Source organism: Larimichthys crocea, chromosome I (genome assembly GCF_000972845.2).
Source record: "Larimichthys crocea isolate SSNF chromosome I, L_crocea_2.0, whole genome shotgun sequence".
NCBI classification, from domain to species: domain Eukaryota; kingdom Metazoa; phylum Chordata; class Actinopteri; family Sciaenidae; genus Larimichthys; species Larimichthys crocea.
Window position 1 is genome coordinate 33,218,532 of NC_040011.1, and position 17,934 is coordinate 33,236,465.

At 44.0% G+C, this 17,934-nt stretch overlaps 1 protein-coding gene across 1 annotated transcript in view; it reads right to left on the reverse strand.

Annotated features, from left to right (window-relative positions):
* neurl1aa (neuralized E3 ubiquitin protein ligase 1Aa) overlaps nt 1-17,934 on the reverse strand; it is a 41,083-nt gene that overhangs the window by 10,812 nt on the left and 12,337 nt on the right. The window contains exons 3-4 of the mRNA XM_010740522.3: nt 17,351-17,672; nt 2,653-3,381 (exon numbers count right to left, since the gene is read on the reverse strand). Coding sequence (XP_010738824.1) covers nt 2,653-3,381; nt 17,351-17,672 — 1,051 coding nt within the window. The remainder of the gene's footprint in view (nt 1-2,652; nt 3,382-17,350; nt 17,673-17,934) is intronic.

A 17,934-nucleotide genomic window follows, 5' to 3' on the forward strand; every position in this document is an offset into this window, starting at 1 on the left:
CCTTTTCCGCACCCTGTCACTGAAGAAAAGCAGGATGTATTTATAGATGCTTTTTCCCTCCGCAGACAAACACTTGTGACACCTTTGAAAGGCCGCTGCTGTTTTTTTTGCCATGCCTCTAAACAGCTGCATTAACAGAAGACAGCCCATGCTGCACGTGCCAATTTGCATTGCAAAACTGACAAAGATGAAAGCCTCTTTGCTGTCTGCCCTTTGCCATCGCTGCGTGATTATACACAATAATAGCGTGTTGTTAAAAATGAGAAATTGCGTTATGTGTAAATGTGTGCGGTGCTGTCGTTTGCTGACTTTCTCTGGCAGATGTGGGAACAAATGCCATCAAGAGTGGCACTCATAAAGATAGCCTGTTGCAGAGCTGTCTTCCACTTTTCATATTCTTGAGAGCAGCCTCCATCCTCCTCCCGCCTCACATACAGCTGCCTGCACCCCCGTGGGAAGGCGATATGCTTGGCAGGGCGAAATGAAGTGCCAGGCTCGAGCTGCTGCCACACACCTTTCCCACTCCTCCTGTCATTACCAACATTTAGAAAAGGGTAAACAAACGTCAGATGTCCCGGCGCACCACTGGCAGGCAAAGTGTCCACCCCGCTGAGACATCTTGTCCCTACTGTGTGCAGGCCACAGCCCTCCCCCCTCCTGCAGCCTCTCTATGCCTCATGTTCACTCACTTCCCGTTTTTTTTCTTCGTTTTCCCGGATCGTGCCTGAGCATCTACTCTTCTCGCTAATCTTGTGAATGTGTATAGATGCTTCCTGTCTCAAGACATCTGCTGTAAATATTGTGACAAACAAACTAACTAACTGCCTCCATTACTCTTGACCCCCCTTTCAGTGGTGCGGGTCAGGACTGGGGGGCTGTAATTTCCCCAAACGAGGAGACGTTGCTTGTCTCCATTTGCATACTGTCAAAGCGATCAACACTTTGCACAAATAGATTTCAACCTCGGGGAGTAAGTGAATAAGCGCAAAGCTTTGAGGTCTCACCAGTGGTGCGCCCAGCCAAATGAAGATCAATATCCTGATCTGTAAGTTCCTGACCCGGTACACATCACTGGGCTAAAAGGATGATTATTTCCTCCATAAATTATCTCTTCAAGTCGGATTATTCACAAGATAAAGCAGGCGGTCAAAGAACAAAGGTAGTTCATTACTCCACTGACAGAAGGGAGATAAAATATTACTTAATAAAAACATGAACTCAGGTTTTAATGAAGGATACCATTGTTATAAAGCGAGATATTAAAATGCTTGTTACATCCATCATATCCGTGGATTACAGTGTGCTTAATCTGTCAGACATTTGTTATTGTGATTTTTGAAAGGGAGTTCCACTTGACATACCTGACAGAGCTAAACACAGTCCAAGTGTGAGTACGTTTCTCCAGAGTTTATACGGCACTCAGATCAGTTTATTCATCAGAAAGAATACCACTTAACCTGTGAAAACAGTTTTAAAATGTGTGCTCTGACTCTTGAGGAACTTCCTAACTTCTGAGGATAGAAGTTCTGATGACTACATCCATAACAGAAAGTAAAGCCTGACTGATCCTGAGTTTTTGAGGCCAATGATGACATCAGTATTTGGATTTTTTAGAAATCCAATAACGACATATGTTGGCAGATACACCTAAAGTAAAAAAGCAGACCTCCACCAAGGCCAATCATCCAGTGCAACCACTATATGTGTCTGTGTTACAACTGACAATTGATCTTGCAATGTTACTGAAAGTAAAAACTAAATTCATGTGTCCGCCCCGTGATTCAAATCCCTTTCAAATCACAACGGGTTCTTGGTTTGCTCGTGCCACACCATTCCATCAAGCTCAATGAAAATCAGGGCAGCAGTAGTAATCCTGCTGACAGACAAACAAAGAAAGGGCACTAAAGACATGAAGTTCTTGGCAGAGGTAATAATCTTGATGAAGAGCCCTTGACTTTTTCTCCCTGGTGGACAAATGATGTAATGGTGACATTGTTTCTAAGTGTCCTTAAACCTAGTTTGGCCTTTTTGTACAGTAATTATACTGCAAAAATACTCGAGTTCACCAGGCAGAGCAGGTCTAGTGAACAGAAGCTATTGGTTATTATGGGGAAAGTAGAATCCAGCGTTTTTGGATGTATATCAGAGACTGCATGTATCGATTTTGACTATTTCTGTCTGTCTCGAATTTCTAGAAATAGAAGTCTGCATATAAATGCAGAATATGTAGGTGAGGGAGCCAGATGTTTGCACCAGAAGTGTTCCGGGTTTCAGTTTGTAGTCAGAGTAGTATTGACTTTGGTTGCCACAGTCCATGGGGAGAGCAAAAGAGTCAGAAAGCCTTGGCTGAATTACAATCTTGGAACCCATCAGCTATTATCTGCTGATGATTTAGCTTGTTACTAGTTATCTGCATTCATATGGAGATATCTGTTCATAGAGATTAGCAGAAATGTCCCATTCTTTTTATTTTTGGGTATCAGGTTGCTAATCAGACTACAGAAGATGTCTTGTCCCAGATATCTGTTATCCATTTTCTGGATTTCAGATGGCCAGACAAAAGTCCCTAACTGTATGGAGGTGCAACACTAACTTCCCTGATATATGCGTAATCCCCAATATGTAATGTGACTTAATTCGCTGCTTACTTACCCAGAATCCTTAGCTGAGTCACAGCCCCATGCAGACCAAAGAACATCCAGAGTGGGCGGGAGTTGTCCACACACACCTGCATGCCCACGTTGGTGCCGTTGTGGCTCAGGATGACCTCGCCCTCCTGGTTGACCAAGAAGCCGAGGATGTCACTGCTTTGAAGAGGTGTCGGCACCCTACACACCGCCCAGAACTCCTTCCTGTCCACCAGAGCCTCCGGATTGTACGGCAAGTCGCTGGGACGCAACACCGCGGGGTCACAGGACGTCACACCGTAGGACAGTGAGCCCGAGCGTGCAGGGCTGGACTTGGTGACTTTGATGAAGACAGTCTCTCCAGTGCGTAGTGGCCGGTTGGTGAAGACTAGAGTGCGTTCTTCTCTTGCGTGCTCGGATCGCGCCACCGTCTGCTCGTCCAGCGTCTTGATGTTGGCGCCGCGCAGTTGGTGGAAGTGGAGGTCGCTCTCCAGGGCGGAGGGCAACAGAGAGGACTGCTGGGAGTTGAGGGAATTCTGTGGTATGGGGCAGGTGGAGGAGGAGGAGGCCGAGGCGAGGTGGAGGGTGTGGCGGTGGGAGTGAGCGTGAGCGGGGCGCCCGTCTTCCTGCTGCAGGTTGAGGTCGCACAGGCTGACGGACAGACGGGAGTCGTCAGCTTCGCGCCGCAGGGAGGAGGAGCGCACCGTGGTGAAGGAGCGTGGGCGCAGGCAGTCGGGAGGAACAATCTCGCTGTCTGGAAATGGAGGAGGGAGAAGAAACAGAGAAAGAACAGTGGTTAATAGCGGCCTTGCTGTGTTTTGCTTTGATTAGCAATCTGCCCCCGAGGCCTGCGCCGATGAAGTTTGCAGTCAGCTGAATCCCAGTTGCAAGCGTACAGTTCTAAGAAGGGCTGAATCTGCAGCGAGTCTGACAACAAGATAATGATAAAAAAGAGAGAGCAATTTAACTTCAGTTGCACAAGTTGAATGCAACGCAGGAGTACTTCTAATTACTCAACTCTGCGGCAAATGGGAGTGTCAGGAAGTGTGTTTAAAGATAAAGAAATGAAAGAAAGTAGTTGGTGGCTCCTATATCTGCACTCAGCTGAATCATCTGGTTTTATACAGGAAAATGCTGCATGGTGTCATTCAGCAAAGAGCAAATTACTTTCCTGAAACTAAAACTAAAGACACGCGTGGACGCGCAATGTGTATTTGTGTGACTGTTTGGGTGTGTGTCGGTTGCATGCCTCGCAATCCGTAGTACAGTATCACTCTACAGAGAGCCATTAATATCGGCCGGTACATGTCTCTAATAGCAGGAGTAGTGGTCACATGCACACGAATACACACACACCTCTGATAAGCTGCCCTCGGTTTTGCTCGCAGTCTCATCCTACGCCTTGACACAGCTGCTCAAAATAACACCTCTAAATGTGCCCTCCCTCTCACTCCCACCTACCCTCTCCACCCCTCCTGGCCTGGTGGTAAGGGTAAAATTAGCCCAGCGTCCTGAGAGAGACCCCTGTTACTCTGAGTGGGCTGTCTGGGTTTTGTGTGTGATGTATGCGCATGTGTATTTTTGTAGGACAGACAGAAGTAACAAGAGATGGAGAAGAAAGAGAAAATGACCTCTTCTTCACCACGCGGGTGGCTATGAAGATGCCCAAAGACCCTCCACAGAGGTGGAGGAAAGCAATCGAGACTAAAAAAGCAGAAGAAGGAGGGGAGGGGCGGCTGTTGTGAAGGGCAGAGGATGAAAGACATCGACCAGCCGCTGACTCTGTCTCTGGAGTCTCTCCAGTCCTGGTCAGCTCCGGGCTGCTCTATCTGACCAGGACCTGAGAGCCTGACTCCAGATAAACCTCTTAGCCTCAATTAGCAGGGCTGTGGGACGGGCTGCCAACCACCAACTGTAAACTGCAGCAGTGAAAACAGAACAGCCAAGCTTCTTATGATGCCCTCCCACAGCTGAGAGGGACGCAAGCCAAAGAAAGACAGATTCATGACAGGCCTAAAGAAAGCAGGAACATGTCGATTTCTCAACATAGATTTAACTTGATTTTGTTGCTAATTTACAGCAAAATGTAAAAAATAGCAGTGATGTACGGTGATTATCAAGGGAAATATTCATTTCATTCATGCGTGAATCAAGTTACACTATCAGCAAACAAGAAGTATAACATGGGAAGACGTTAAGTACGGTCTGTTGGGAGTTGGGAGTCAGGATTATGTATCTTCAATGTGCGCTGCTGTCTAAGAAGATTACATATACTGTAGGACTTGTCAGGTATCTTTTTGTTTTTTGTTGTTTTTCCACACCAGTGCCGATGCTAGAGTTGATATGAAGGATGAGGCTCAACATGTTGCCAAGAATAGAGAACAATGGAAGATTGCCTCATGTCCTACAGGGATCGAAGAGGCTTCAAGTAAGTATTCCGGTACGGATACCAAAACTGCACTGCAAAAAGCAACTGATGCCTTAGTTTAATACTCAAAGCGCCAAAGTTCTCAGATGTTAAATGAAGAAACACCAAGCCTCAATAACACATCTAAAATTGGCATTTTGACAAAAGTGTAAATCAGGAACCATCTTTACAAGAACCGAGTAAACAAAGCTACACATGTGTCTTAGTTTTCCAGTAAAGCTTTTGGTTTTTGGGAAGTTGAGCTATTTTGGGTTTCCAAGGTCTGAGCAAATGCATCAGACAACATCTGGCTATTTCATTTCAAAAGTCAATGTACTTGTGTACTAAAAAACGTGACGAAGATAGTCATCCATGACTCAGATGCATTTCGCTAAGAAATAACCAATCGCCAAAACCTAATTCTGCATATTTCCGCCATATTCTTCCCCTTAAATCTGACATACTACACCCATGAATTCAAAGTAAAGAGAGAAGATGAGTACGACTCCTGAGCTTTAAAATTCTGTTCATGCTCACCTCTTTAGCAGAGGCTAGAGATGACACTTGAGAAAGCTGATAACACAATAAATCAGTTCATTCATTTGTATTCTGGGTAACTGTTGGATTCATTCAGCCACTGTGGCACAGTATTTTGCTCCAGACAGCAGAGGATTTAGAATTTTCTCCAGCTCTGATTAGTGCCTCCGATTACCATCTTCGTCATCATAGCAACAGCGACAAAGGCTCATGGGTATTGTAATATTTTGAGCCAAACTGGCAGCGACAACATAAAGCTATAGTATCATTGCATATTCTGGAGAACATTGATCGTCCTTTGACTTCACAACTCGATTTGATAGCTTTCGATACCCCAAGGATCCAAGATTACTACGACCAAATCTCTGAAGAATATACCTTCATCATCTACAAAGACTGTGGCTGACATCAGGGGTCGTGCTGCGAGTGTGTTTAACTGAACGGGAGATGACAGCGATCTCCTCTGTGTTTGATCTTCTTCTGGTGACGTGTCTGATTTTCTGCATCATCACTGAAATGCTGTCTGACGAGCCCTTGCGCGCCGTGAAGCCGAGATTGGTATTGCCGCTCCTTTAACATCATGTCAGCCCCTTCAATTAATGTTAGCCGCTAACCCAGAGCATGGTGCTCTGTGATTAATGTTTAATGGGACTAAGGCTCTGTAATTGTGCTAATTGATTTTTCAGAGAGGAATAAAATGGAGAGGACAGTGCCTTTGGTGTACAGGGGCAGCTTCCAGAGACTGCTAATCAACCATTAAACACCTCTCCGCTCAGAAGTGTGCAACACTTAACTGTGAGTCCCGGAGGCTAGCTGAAGATGACTAGCGTGCCAGCTCGGATTTCATCTACTCTTTCCTCTGCTATCAATTCCCCCTGATGGACTCTTAGCCTCTGTGAAAAAGCCTCGCCAGGACTTAGAGGGCAGGCTGAGGAAATGAACGGAGCCTGTCAACATATGGCCGTTAAGTTGCAACCGGACCGCTCAATCTGCCATGTAACCCATTACTTCATTTTATGCCATTACCTCAGACAGAGAGCTATTTGCTGAAGGGAGGCCTTTAATGAAGTTGAGAAACCTTAATGTGAACTTGAACCCTCCAATTCTGCTCTCTGATGATTAGGGAAGGCCTCTCCTTTGGCCATAGAGTAGGGAGTGGGTATGCCAACTGCTCGACCATAAAATGATTGTGATGGCCGGCCGGCGGCGACCCGCTCGCTCAGAGTTTATTGGACGATTTGAGTGACATCAATGAAATTGTGTATGTGTGTCTTCCAGAGCTGGGCCGTTTCTCTTCTGCCCATCACTCCGTCCTAAATTGGATTACGATGGGATAGACTTTGTTGCAAGACCTCCGGGACATGAGGGGAAGGACTGGAGCTGCGGAGAGAGGATGATGACATGTCTCCAGGGGGGAGGTGGGGGGAGGATAACAGAGGATGGGAGAGAGAACAGAGAAGGAGAGGTAAATCCAGGAAGGCAGGGATGGCTGCCTGTGACAATGCTGGATTTATGTTGAAAGGAGTCTGTGGACGCTTCCAAAGAGCCACAAATCATCTTGCTCTCTCCGTGTGTGTCACTCCCGACTCTTAACTCAAACGCAGGACGTGTGAACACAAACCCATACGCACGGTAAATTGATTCCTCTAAAAAAATATAGCCTTTTATCAGCTATTTTCAAAAAAGCTTCTCCGAGGGTTTATGTTCCTTTTTATATCGTCTGCCTTTCCCTCTTCCTCTCTCGCTTTTCAAAGAGCAGTCATTTCAAACCCGTATTGGCTTGTGTGTCATGTATTCTTTCTTTCTTTTATTCATCAAAGGCTGGTGAGCGAGGCACTGCTGTACTCTATGTGCTCCTAAAGCTTGTTGTTAGCTTGGAGGATAGAGGAGAGAGGAATGAAAGGACTCTGGAACATTTGCCGTGCATTTGAAAAAGTGAATGTGGTTGTGCATCGATGTGTGTGTGTGTGTGTGTGTGTGTGTGTGTGTGTGTGTGTGTGTGTGTGTGTGTGTGTGTGCCCGTGTCCGTTTGTGACCTCACCAGCTGCTGCCCGCTAATCATGGTGCACCTGCGTTTTTTAACTGATACAATCCCTTTGTCCTATTGGTCCCTTTCAAATCCAACACTCGCAGATACTCTCTCCATTGGCCAAGGCCAAAATTTTGCACTTTGAAAGCAGCATTAAACACTGAGTGTGTTTGTGTGAGTATGTAGGAAGACATTGTAATGGGGCCATGGAAGATGCAGCTGCTGACACTGTGAGCCTGAAGGGGTTTGGATGAGGAGGAGGAGGAGGAGGGGGCCTGATCACCTGATTCTTCACTTTCGATTGAATTTCAACACAAACTGTAGCACCTGTTGGGCTGAACCGTTCACTGTTTATTCATGCAGCAGAGACATCGTCAGCTCTTTCATCTGAATTTTAAAAAAACTGAACCTCCCCGTTCTCTCTCTCCTCCTTGGGACTGGTTTTTTCGATTAGAATAATTAAGCACCTGTTGGGCTAATCCATCGCAAACACAAGGGGTGACGGGCGAGGCAAGGGTGGATGGCAGCGTGTCTGTTTTGGCCCGCACAGGCGCTGGCTCACGCTGTAAATGTTTTTGATTAGGGAATAGCTGCAAAGCAGGTTAGCTAATGCTGTGCATGGGGCGGCGGATGGAAGCGGAGTCTGGCTTTAGTGGCTTTGCTAGTCTGAGCAGACGGAACGTGCCAGGGGTTTGAGCCAGTGTTGGAGCAGGGCGGGGGTAGCGGTGGAGAGCGGAGGGTGGATGAAGTGGGGATTTACTCTGTCTCACGCACACAATCTATCTCACAGGGCTTATCCTTTATCCATAGTCTCTGGAGGGTTTCGTCGGATGTCGGCAGAGGTGAGGAGAGAGCTGGAACCAGGGAGAGAAAATGAGTGATATGACAGTGAGAGGACGGAGGGAGGAGGAGAGGACTGTTCAGTTGGGATCAGCTCAGAAGGCAGAAGGTAGAGATGGATATCAGGGAGATTTTGCTCCGGAACAGATAAGCAAAGAGTCAGGGAGACAACGCAGGGTCTTTGATGGAGAAAGAGGCAGCGTATAGCTCAGTGACCGACCAGGGGATTAAGAAACGCAAGCGAGTGAGAGACCAAGATATAAAACAGCAAAGAGAGAGAGAGAGAGAGAGAGAGAGAGAGAGAGAGAGAGAGAGAGAGGGAGAGAGAGAGGGAGGGAGGGAGGGAGGGATCGCAGCAGAGAGAGATGGAGTCAGAGGGGTCTTTGTGTTAGATGTTTGGGATGTTCTTTATTCCCTGGCGTTGGCCCAATCCCCGCTCCCTGATCGGGCTGGGCAGCTTTGAACCCGGGGCTTTTGGAAAGAGCAGCAGGCTCCCAGGGCGACACATGGCCATAACAAAGAGCCAGGCAAAATGCCCGCTAAGTCACAAAAGCCCTGTCCCTTAGGTCATCTGCAGAATTCAGCATGAGCCGCCACTTCTCTGCCAATCAGCATGCCAGGAGCTCGGCGTTAATATCCTCCATCATAAGGTTCTTACATTAAAGCCCTCCCTGCTTTATTCCTGTGCTCAAGCATGGGCGAAGGCTGATATTAGGTTAATTATTTATTATTGACCCTCGTCACATGCAAGTCCACCCCTGTGCCATCATTCATATTTATAGAAAACTGGTTCAGCTCGTTAAGCTGCACTAATTTATAGTTTTATATGTACAATGGATCAAGTTATATAGAGAATTATCATCCAACTCTGCTGTTCTCAGCTCACAGAGCAACTTTAGAAGGTTATAGTAATGTAGTCAGTGTTGTGTTTACAACTTGTGCTTTAAAAAACATAATTTCAGATATTATTATGCCAACTTGGATTTCATTTTCATATTTTTGGGAAACATTTCTATTAATTAAAACAGCATTATGCTTAATAATGTCGTTGTTGACATGCGGTACTGCAGCCTCAATGAAAACTCAGTGTTCAGGCCAAAAAATGTAGGTTAAAACAATTTTCATTACTGATTAATGTGCAGATTATTTATCAATTTGTCAAGAGATTATAAGGATCAGGGAATGTGACAACATTTGCATATTTTGTCTGAAAATGGTCATGAAAAGTTGGAACCAGGAAATGTTTGGCATGTTTGCTTGAAAAATTGATGATCAAAATAGTTGCGGATTAATCACTGCAGCTCCTTGATTTGGAGGTAAAAACCAAAAGCGAGCTCAACAGAAATCATCAGTAATCAGCAAAAAGTCAAAGTTGAAGCAGGGAGTCGGCCTGTGAGATGAACAGACGGTTGAGGTAATCATTTTACTGTTTAGCCTTGTTTTCCGAATACCTCAGCGTTTGTTCAAAACCTGCATGATCTGCTCATGTCTCTAGTCCCGTCGGACTTGTTGTTGCAGTACTCTTAGTGCTTGGCACTTAAATCGGTGAGTATGTTTCAAGAAGAAAATATGATCCAAACTGGAGTTTCCCAAAATCACAGCACATGACTAACATGGCTGCCCTATTTTTGTATGTCTTTGTGTCATAAACTAACATTCACAAACCCTCATGACTCCTGTTATGTCATTCTGTCTCGGTCTAAAAGTGTGTACGCAGGGAACAGTAAATATGGAGTGTATCCCCTATATTTGGCTGACTGTTGGATGTTTCAGTCTCAACTTCATGCTTTGAACTATGGGTAAATAATCTTTGTGCACAGGGGAGGAACACAGAGTTTAGGAAAAACAGGAAACTCCACATAAATCTTGACGAGTTACCTCCAGTTTACCCCCATTAAAATTTATCTGTTGAATTTCTCACTCCTGATAAAGTTCAAAATGGAATTATTTTGCTAATGTTTTCAGATCTGTCTCTTTGAAGAGGAAATTAGTGTATAGGAGTATCCGGCCAAGTCACGGTAATTTAAAACTGATTCCTAAAGCCAAATCATACAAATCCAGTTTATTCTTCTTGGCCTTTCGAGCTCTCTGACCAACAAGCATCATAAATTATACGCAGCACACCAAAGCCAACAAACACAACACTGCTAAATTCGCCTTGCTTGATGTCTCGAGGTCTCTACAACACGAAACCCACTACATTTCCGGAATGAGTACGAGAAAGTCAGATTTACACCAGCTTTTCTGCTTTGTGTATTTTTGTTGGAGGGTCTGTGTGAAGCATCGGGATTCATAAGTGCTGCTATTAACTGGGAGATTGACTCCTGCCAAGTCAAACACCAGCACCAGTCAAGTGCGCACAATAATCAAATCATCATTTCACTGAAAGTAATCACTTTCTCCCAGAAGTATGAGAACCTTGATCCGTCTCTCTGTACCGAATATACTTCTGTCATTCCAGATGACTTCATGTTAGTGGAGTCCTGGGAGTGGAGCCAGAGCACAAGTACACGGAGAGCCAAAGCACAGTCGGTGACCAAAAGTGCAAAAACAGAAGTTCTGAGTTATTTCACTTTTAAAATGTTGTTTGTAATGTACTCAGAGAAAACCTGACACTTTCTTTTTAATTATATAACTCTGGAGATATTTGTTTCTCTCTCAACACTTTTGGACTTTCATAATTAGGATTGGGTTTAAAAGTTGTTTCATCTAATCCTTGTTAAATTCTTCTCATTGTCATTAGATATTCAGTAGGTTTTTCATAATTAGTCTCTATGTAGCTGTGGGCTAAGGGAATAGCTGCAAAACATTTCCAACTGACGTGGGAAGAGAAAAGCAAAGATTCAACTTTTGGAGAAACACGCACTGTGGTGGCCAATTCGATAGCAGACCTATCGATCTGCCCCACAGTCAGCCTGACTTAAACAGAGCACTATCCAGGTGGAATTCTTGGACTAAACTTTGCTACTCTCCCTGTTTTATTCTGGCTTGGTTTATTACATGTACCCAGAGTCTACATCTGTGTCTAGTTCAAAGTCAAATTGTGACAATAAGAACTTTCCTCTAGTTTCTGTCCATTGGTTTGAGAGGGAGAGAGAGCTGTTAAGTGACAGACAGTGAATCAAAGTCAGGGACTGCCAATATCCACAAAGTTGGTGAATCAAAGGTATAAAAAGGTATTTTCTGATTAATTAATAGCAGTTACGTATCACAAATAAACCGAACAATTCTACGGGCTGATCTGAATTGAGTTGCTACACAAAATGAAATCTATGAAGGTTTCTGAAGGGAATGTTGTAATATTGCTTCCAAGAAGCTCCATGAATATGCCAGTATTGGAAATTCCCTACCTTTACTTGTCTTTTGTACTGAGTATAGTTAAACTGGAGGAGACTTACATTTCTTGGCATCAGCCTTCAACACATTCAGCACTAAATACTGCCAGACAAGGCCTACATTTTCTCTCAACACCTACAGAAATCGTGCTTTATCATTTCCTACACCTGTAAAATCAGTGAAGGAAAACCTCTACACTTGTAGGGTTGTAGAAGCCGCTCTTCAACCAACCCAGTCGGAAAGCAACATGAAAACACACAAGGGATCCCTTTTCTATCGGAGATGGCATCCTTCACTTCAGACTCAGCAATGCTGACATGTTGTGAAAGGTTCATACAGGACAAGCCCAGCCTCGTGAGCTGACGCTCTGTCAGTGATAAGCTTGCTCCTCTGACTCGTCTTGTGAAAGACGGAAACAAAGAGCTGGTCCTGCCACGCCTTCATCCATCAAGCCTTCACGCATTGTTTTACTCGCACTTCAGTTTCCAGGATTAGTTTTCCTTTCACCTAGCCTACATCTGTCATCTTTACACAAAAGCTCATTTCTATAATCAGTGATGCTGAGAAACAAACAATACAGTGTTACATACAGTGGTGATTGTGTTATCACATGTACAGAAAATACATCACGCAAACACACAGCTTTGAGTATCCGATTATGCTTGTAGGAATCCTGCATAATATTTTCCAGTTAATTTGATTAAAATGGACATTTTAAAATTTACAACAGCTGCCTGCCAATCATCTTGAGTGACAGCAAGCCTTGTTGCTTCCTGATGGTGCAACAGGACCTCACTGATACCATGTAATTTGATGCATAACCTGAGGACAATCTCTCAGAACACAGTAGCCGTCAGAAGCTCTCGCAGTAGTTTTCCTGGTGAAATACAGCGATAGCCTCACTTCCAGGACACTAAATTTTGTATTTACTAAATTAACTGCTTTGCCTCTTTGTGGTGACAGCTAGATTGGCCAAGTCCTTCTCTGAGTCAGCCTGGTGGAGAGGTGTTAGCAGCCTCAAGGCTTTGCAATCAGACTTTATTCTCTTGTCCTTCAGGGAAGTCCCACAGAGGGCCCCTCTTGATTAAAGCTCCACAGTGACTGACTCATACAATCTCAGTCCTGCTGGCTTCACAACAGCTGGAATTGCTCAGTTACTCAGCTTCCATCTCGATGTCGAACTTCTGCTGTGTGCATGTGTGTGTGTACACACGAGAGTGACAGCTAACCTTATGAACCAAGACATGGGTGTATATTAAAGAGCCTTTTTCAAGCTTGTTGGATTTCGAGCCTATGGGGACAGCTTCAGAGTGCCCTCAAGATTATCCTGCCAAACCTCTGCTGTATTATTTGCCCAGTTCAAGCCCCCCCCCCCCCCCCCCCTCCTCATTATTCCTGTCATGTATGATGAATCCCCGCCTACAGTGATTCCTGTGGGACGGATTATTACATGATACAGTACGGCTCCTATTCCAATCTCTCTGCATCAAAAGGTGTTCTGAATGTCGCCCGGGGATCATCCTTTGCTTTTCTTACTTCTGCGCTGACCTCAGAACAGCCTCAGGATGCTGAACAGATGATACATCACAGAGGCATGACAGAGGCACATGCACGACGTTGGTCTGAATAAAAGCATTTTATAAGGCTATAATCAAGAGATGAACCCACAGAGAATTATCACCTAAATGTGAGCGCTTTAGTGCCTTTCAACTCATTGTTTTGGTTTTCTCCATTCATAAACTGTTTTGGTGCACTTCCAGCCACAGTAGGCATCTGTTGTCTATTCAGCACCGAATGGCAGATGGGCAAAGTTAGCTGCTCTGTGAACACAAAGAGGCATTTAACACAGGGATACTCAACTTGCCTTGCCTAGGTTCCAAACATTATAATTTAATTACTGATCAGATCAAATGAATAAATAAAGCTCATAGACGTGCGTTGCTATCAGGATGGAACGCTGCACTGACATTAGCAAGTTTGACTCTTGATGGTACCTGATATTAGCAAGCTTGCACACGTGATTTGCCATTGGGTTGGGAAAATTCTTGTATTTCAGTGACAACCTTTCAACATTTGCTGTCCTCAGGTGTATACAAACTTTTTGGAGAAATTAAGTGCCACAGCTACTGTACACTTCACAGTTTACTGATAATAGGCTAATATACACCTTCCCAAATAACAGCCAAGGGACATCATTGAACATTTACTAATTGGTATGAACAAATAAAAAATATCCAAGTCTCAATCAATTTATTCTCATTAGGAATTAGAAAATGGTTGGGGGGCTACTCAGCAGTCCACTGCAGGACAAATCCTAAGTGGTTTAGCAGCGAAAGAGCCAGGTATTTATTTGTGTTTGGCTGAGACCAAAAGAGTGAGAGTGAGTATTGGATATTCATCATGTGGACACAGCACGACTCCAGATGAATGCCTGTGTTGCTTCATATCTGCTGGATGTGTAGGTAAGTAACTCTTTGCCAACAAGTTCACCATCTTAACTGAAATGGTGATAATATAACAGTGTTGTGTTTACGTCTGGTCTCTGCTGCCAAAAAGTGGTGAGAAATATGTTAATTGAGTTTTAGGTTGTTTAAAGCTGTTCCCGTACACTTATTATAAGGATTAAGACAACCAAATCTTGCCATCTGCTTCCAGTTATTCCAGTCATTCTTAAATCCCTCTATCAGAAGCTACATTGTTATGCTTAGGTTATAGTGAGCGCCATATTCATTTTTATCTCTAGAAAAGGACAAAAAAGGGATCAAATTAATTTTTCTGCAGGCTAAAGTGAAAACACTGAGAATAACGACCTGCGAGCTCCTGTGACAAGACCTGCCTTCCACTCATCTGAGCATTAATCATGATAAAGCAAAGCAGCCAGCTAAGTGTTCATTAAAAAATCCTCTAAACCAAACAGTACAGCAAATACACAGGAGCCATTAAATGAAATAGGTGACATGAAATGAGCAACATAATGCAACATCTGGAAGAAGAAGCACATAAAGTGATATGAAGATTGGTAGAATGGCTGATTTGAATAGGCAATGGAAACATTGCTTCTGAAGCATGTTTGTGTGTGCATTTATTTGTGTGTAGTGCTAGCCGTGCTGAATAGAGACACAACCGGAGGCCCCCTGCTAATTTACATTATGAAAAAGACTACATACACAAGCTTTACAAAATGTCTGAGTGAGAAATCTAATCCACCATAGAATTTTAATTCAGTCTTATAGCGAGGATTATAGTATTTCCAAGAGGGCACAACGAATAATCTCTGCTACAAAATGCTAAAATGGAGAGACTATGAATGATACTGATCCTGGAGGGAAACATGGTCATCACAGCGGCAAAGAATAGAACAGGGGGTAGGTGTAGGTTGAGGAGAAGTGGATGTTTTAAGTGAGAATGTGCTAAAGGATCTAAATATTAAAGTAAAAACAGACTCAGCAACGACACAAGAAAAATGCATTTCAATGTAAGATGGCTATTTTCGTGTTGAAAGATTTAGCAAGAATAAAAATGAATAAAATAAATGTTCCATTTTGACTTCTCTTGCTGTATCCGTTGCCTCCTGAGCCACAAGTTTAATTGAGAATTGGAGGCTGGAAAGAAAACGAAACAACAGCTCCTCAAATGTCAGATAAAATAAGGAGTGAAAAGCAAGGGAAAGGCCTCAGATGTGAAAGCCCAAGGGCTTTATCTGTGGATAGGGGGAAAAGGTTCATGGAGCGCTGCATGCAGAAATGTGATGCACAGAGCTGACACAATCGGCCATTCAGCATCACAATGGGCCTTGTCTGGTCTAGATGATGTATTTCTATCTCAACCTTCGGTAGTGTTCCACTTCTCTGAACAGGCCCCTGTTTGCGGGGGCAGATGTCAGTCAGTCGGCCGCCTGAGGAAAAGGAGCAGTGCTCTGTAGGCAGCCCTGCATATGGACTGACTGTAAAAAGACATTAGAAATGACTTAAGTAGGGCTTAAGGAGAAGCCTGGTTTTTGATTGAATTAGTGTTTGGAGCAGTGTTTCACAGAGGTCAGGCATCTTCATTAGAGAGACTTCAATCAGAGCAGACCTTTGGGTGCCAAGCTCAGCTAGTGGGGCTCTACTATGTGATATTTGAACCATTTCTGCATGTCTCATATAGTTGTTTTTCCCATCTGCAAACAGTAATCTATTAGGCCAGGCTATGTTTAATATGAGCTTTAAGCTATGGACCATAAGTGCCAGTGGACAGAGAGGGGAACCAAAGAATTATGGCTTCCCTCATACTCAGGACAGTAAACATCCACCCACAACAGCCCGGAGATACTAGTGTCAATCAACACAGTGCACAATTACAATCAAATGTGCTAGCATGGGACATGTGACCCCTGGTCTATTTTTACAGCAGCAGAAGGGATGACAGCACTGACTCTCCAGGGAAAAGAAATGTGTGTATACATTCTCTCACATCAAAGCCTCGGCCATACTGTCCTGTGCCATGTCTTTGTGGTATGTGTGTTAAGCTACCTAGCATAACTTGATAATGCACAGCAGCGTGGCTTTCCTTTTTACTCTGCTGCTTTGGTGTAAACACAGCAGGGGGGGCAAATATTGGTCAGATATAGATAGCCTTTGTTCGTTGTTATTCCACTGCTTCATGGAAGGCTTTACTGTAGACAAAGACAGGAATGGTAACGTCTAGAGGTTAGGACCTGTTTACAGTAGACAGGAAGACACAAGTAAACGTGCTTTGTCATCTGTGGAAATGTGTCAAGTAAAAGCACCACAATCTGGAGGTAATCTAACAATCCCTAAACACCTCATGACTTTCAAAAACACCATTAAACAAATAAATAGTGATGATCTTGACACAGGGTCTCTACAAGACAAGGCATTAAAGGATAATTGCAATTTATATCAACCTGGTGTATTACCAAAATGTGGCTCTAGAAGACATTGTGCACTTGCCACCTCTGTTGTTGAGATCATGTGTATTTGGAAAACTGTGGAAGGCTTGTCGAGTTCGCCCTGATGTATGCCGTTTTGCGCAAGTCCTCATTTCCCCAAATCTCTACAATGGAGGAGGTAGAGCGCGCAAAATTAGCATGACCCATAGAGCCATGATAGCCACATTTATGGGAATCACTTCAGGCCAAAAAAAAAAAACTGGAATTATCATTTAAGATTAGCTACAAACAGAGGAGCTGCCTGAAACATATGGTTTGACACTTCGGAATGTGTTTATCCCTTTTCTTGCAGAGAGTTGCATGAAAAGATTGGTGCCACAGCTAGCATGGCTCTGTCCAAAGGTAACAAAATCTGCCTGCCAACACCTCTAAAGTTCACTGATTAACATGTTGTATTTTGTGGTTTTTATGAGTTGTTATGTGCCGTGTTATTTCTTGGCATGGGGTCTTACTGTACCCAGCCAATAAAACCATATCATATTCTTTGATATACAATGTTGTATGCCATTTCTTTAAAGCCCTTTACATCTCAGTTTATATTTAATTAAATTTGAGAGAGAGTCTGGGTCCCTGGGGAAGTTGCCTGCTTTGGTAATTCAGATGTGCATCTTCAGTCATCTTACCTAGCAGCTGCACTCCACGGGTCAGACCGTAAACATCAATGAGGGCCCAGAGGGGCTCAGCTGTGCGGACTCCACTGAAGAACAGCATGGGACTGGACTCGTTAATGCGATAAAAGACTCTACCCTTCTTGTCAACCCAAAAGGCGATAACATTGCCCTCGTTGGCAAACTCCTCAGGAAGGGCCTTGGCCCAGAAGCCGCTCTGGGATACCAGGTCGGGACAGGCGTACTTGGGCAGGTTGTCTGGGTTTATCCTGGAGGGATCTTTGGAGGTGAAGCCCAGACGTAGAGCCCCGCTCCAGCAGCACTGCTTTTTAGTAATCTGGGGATAAGAGAACCAAATGTGGTTTTATTGGTCTTATTTCCTAGACATTTAATCTGATTGTTCAGACTGCCATTTACCACAAGGTTGTAAATCATCTCAAACTCTCAACTTTGACATCATATTTGACTTAACATGGTTTTCATTCCTATGAAGACGGTGTTGTTGAGTCTTCATTGAGGAACTCCAGATTTTAAATGTAAACTCAAGATAAAAACAGTCCAATAGTTTGACAGTTTAAAAGCTTCCAGACTTTTAGGAG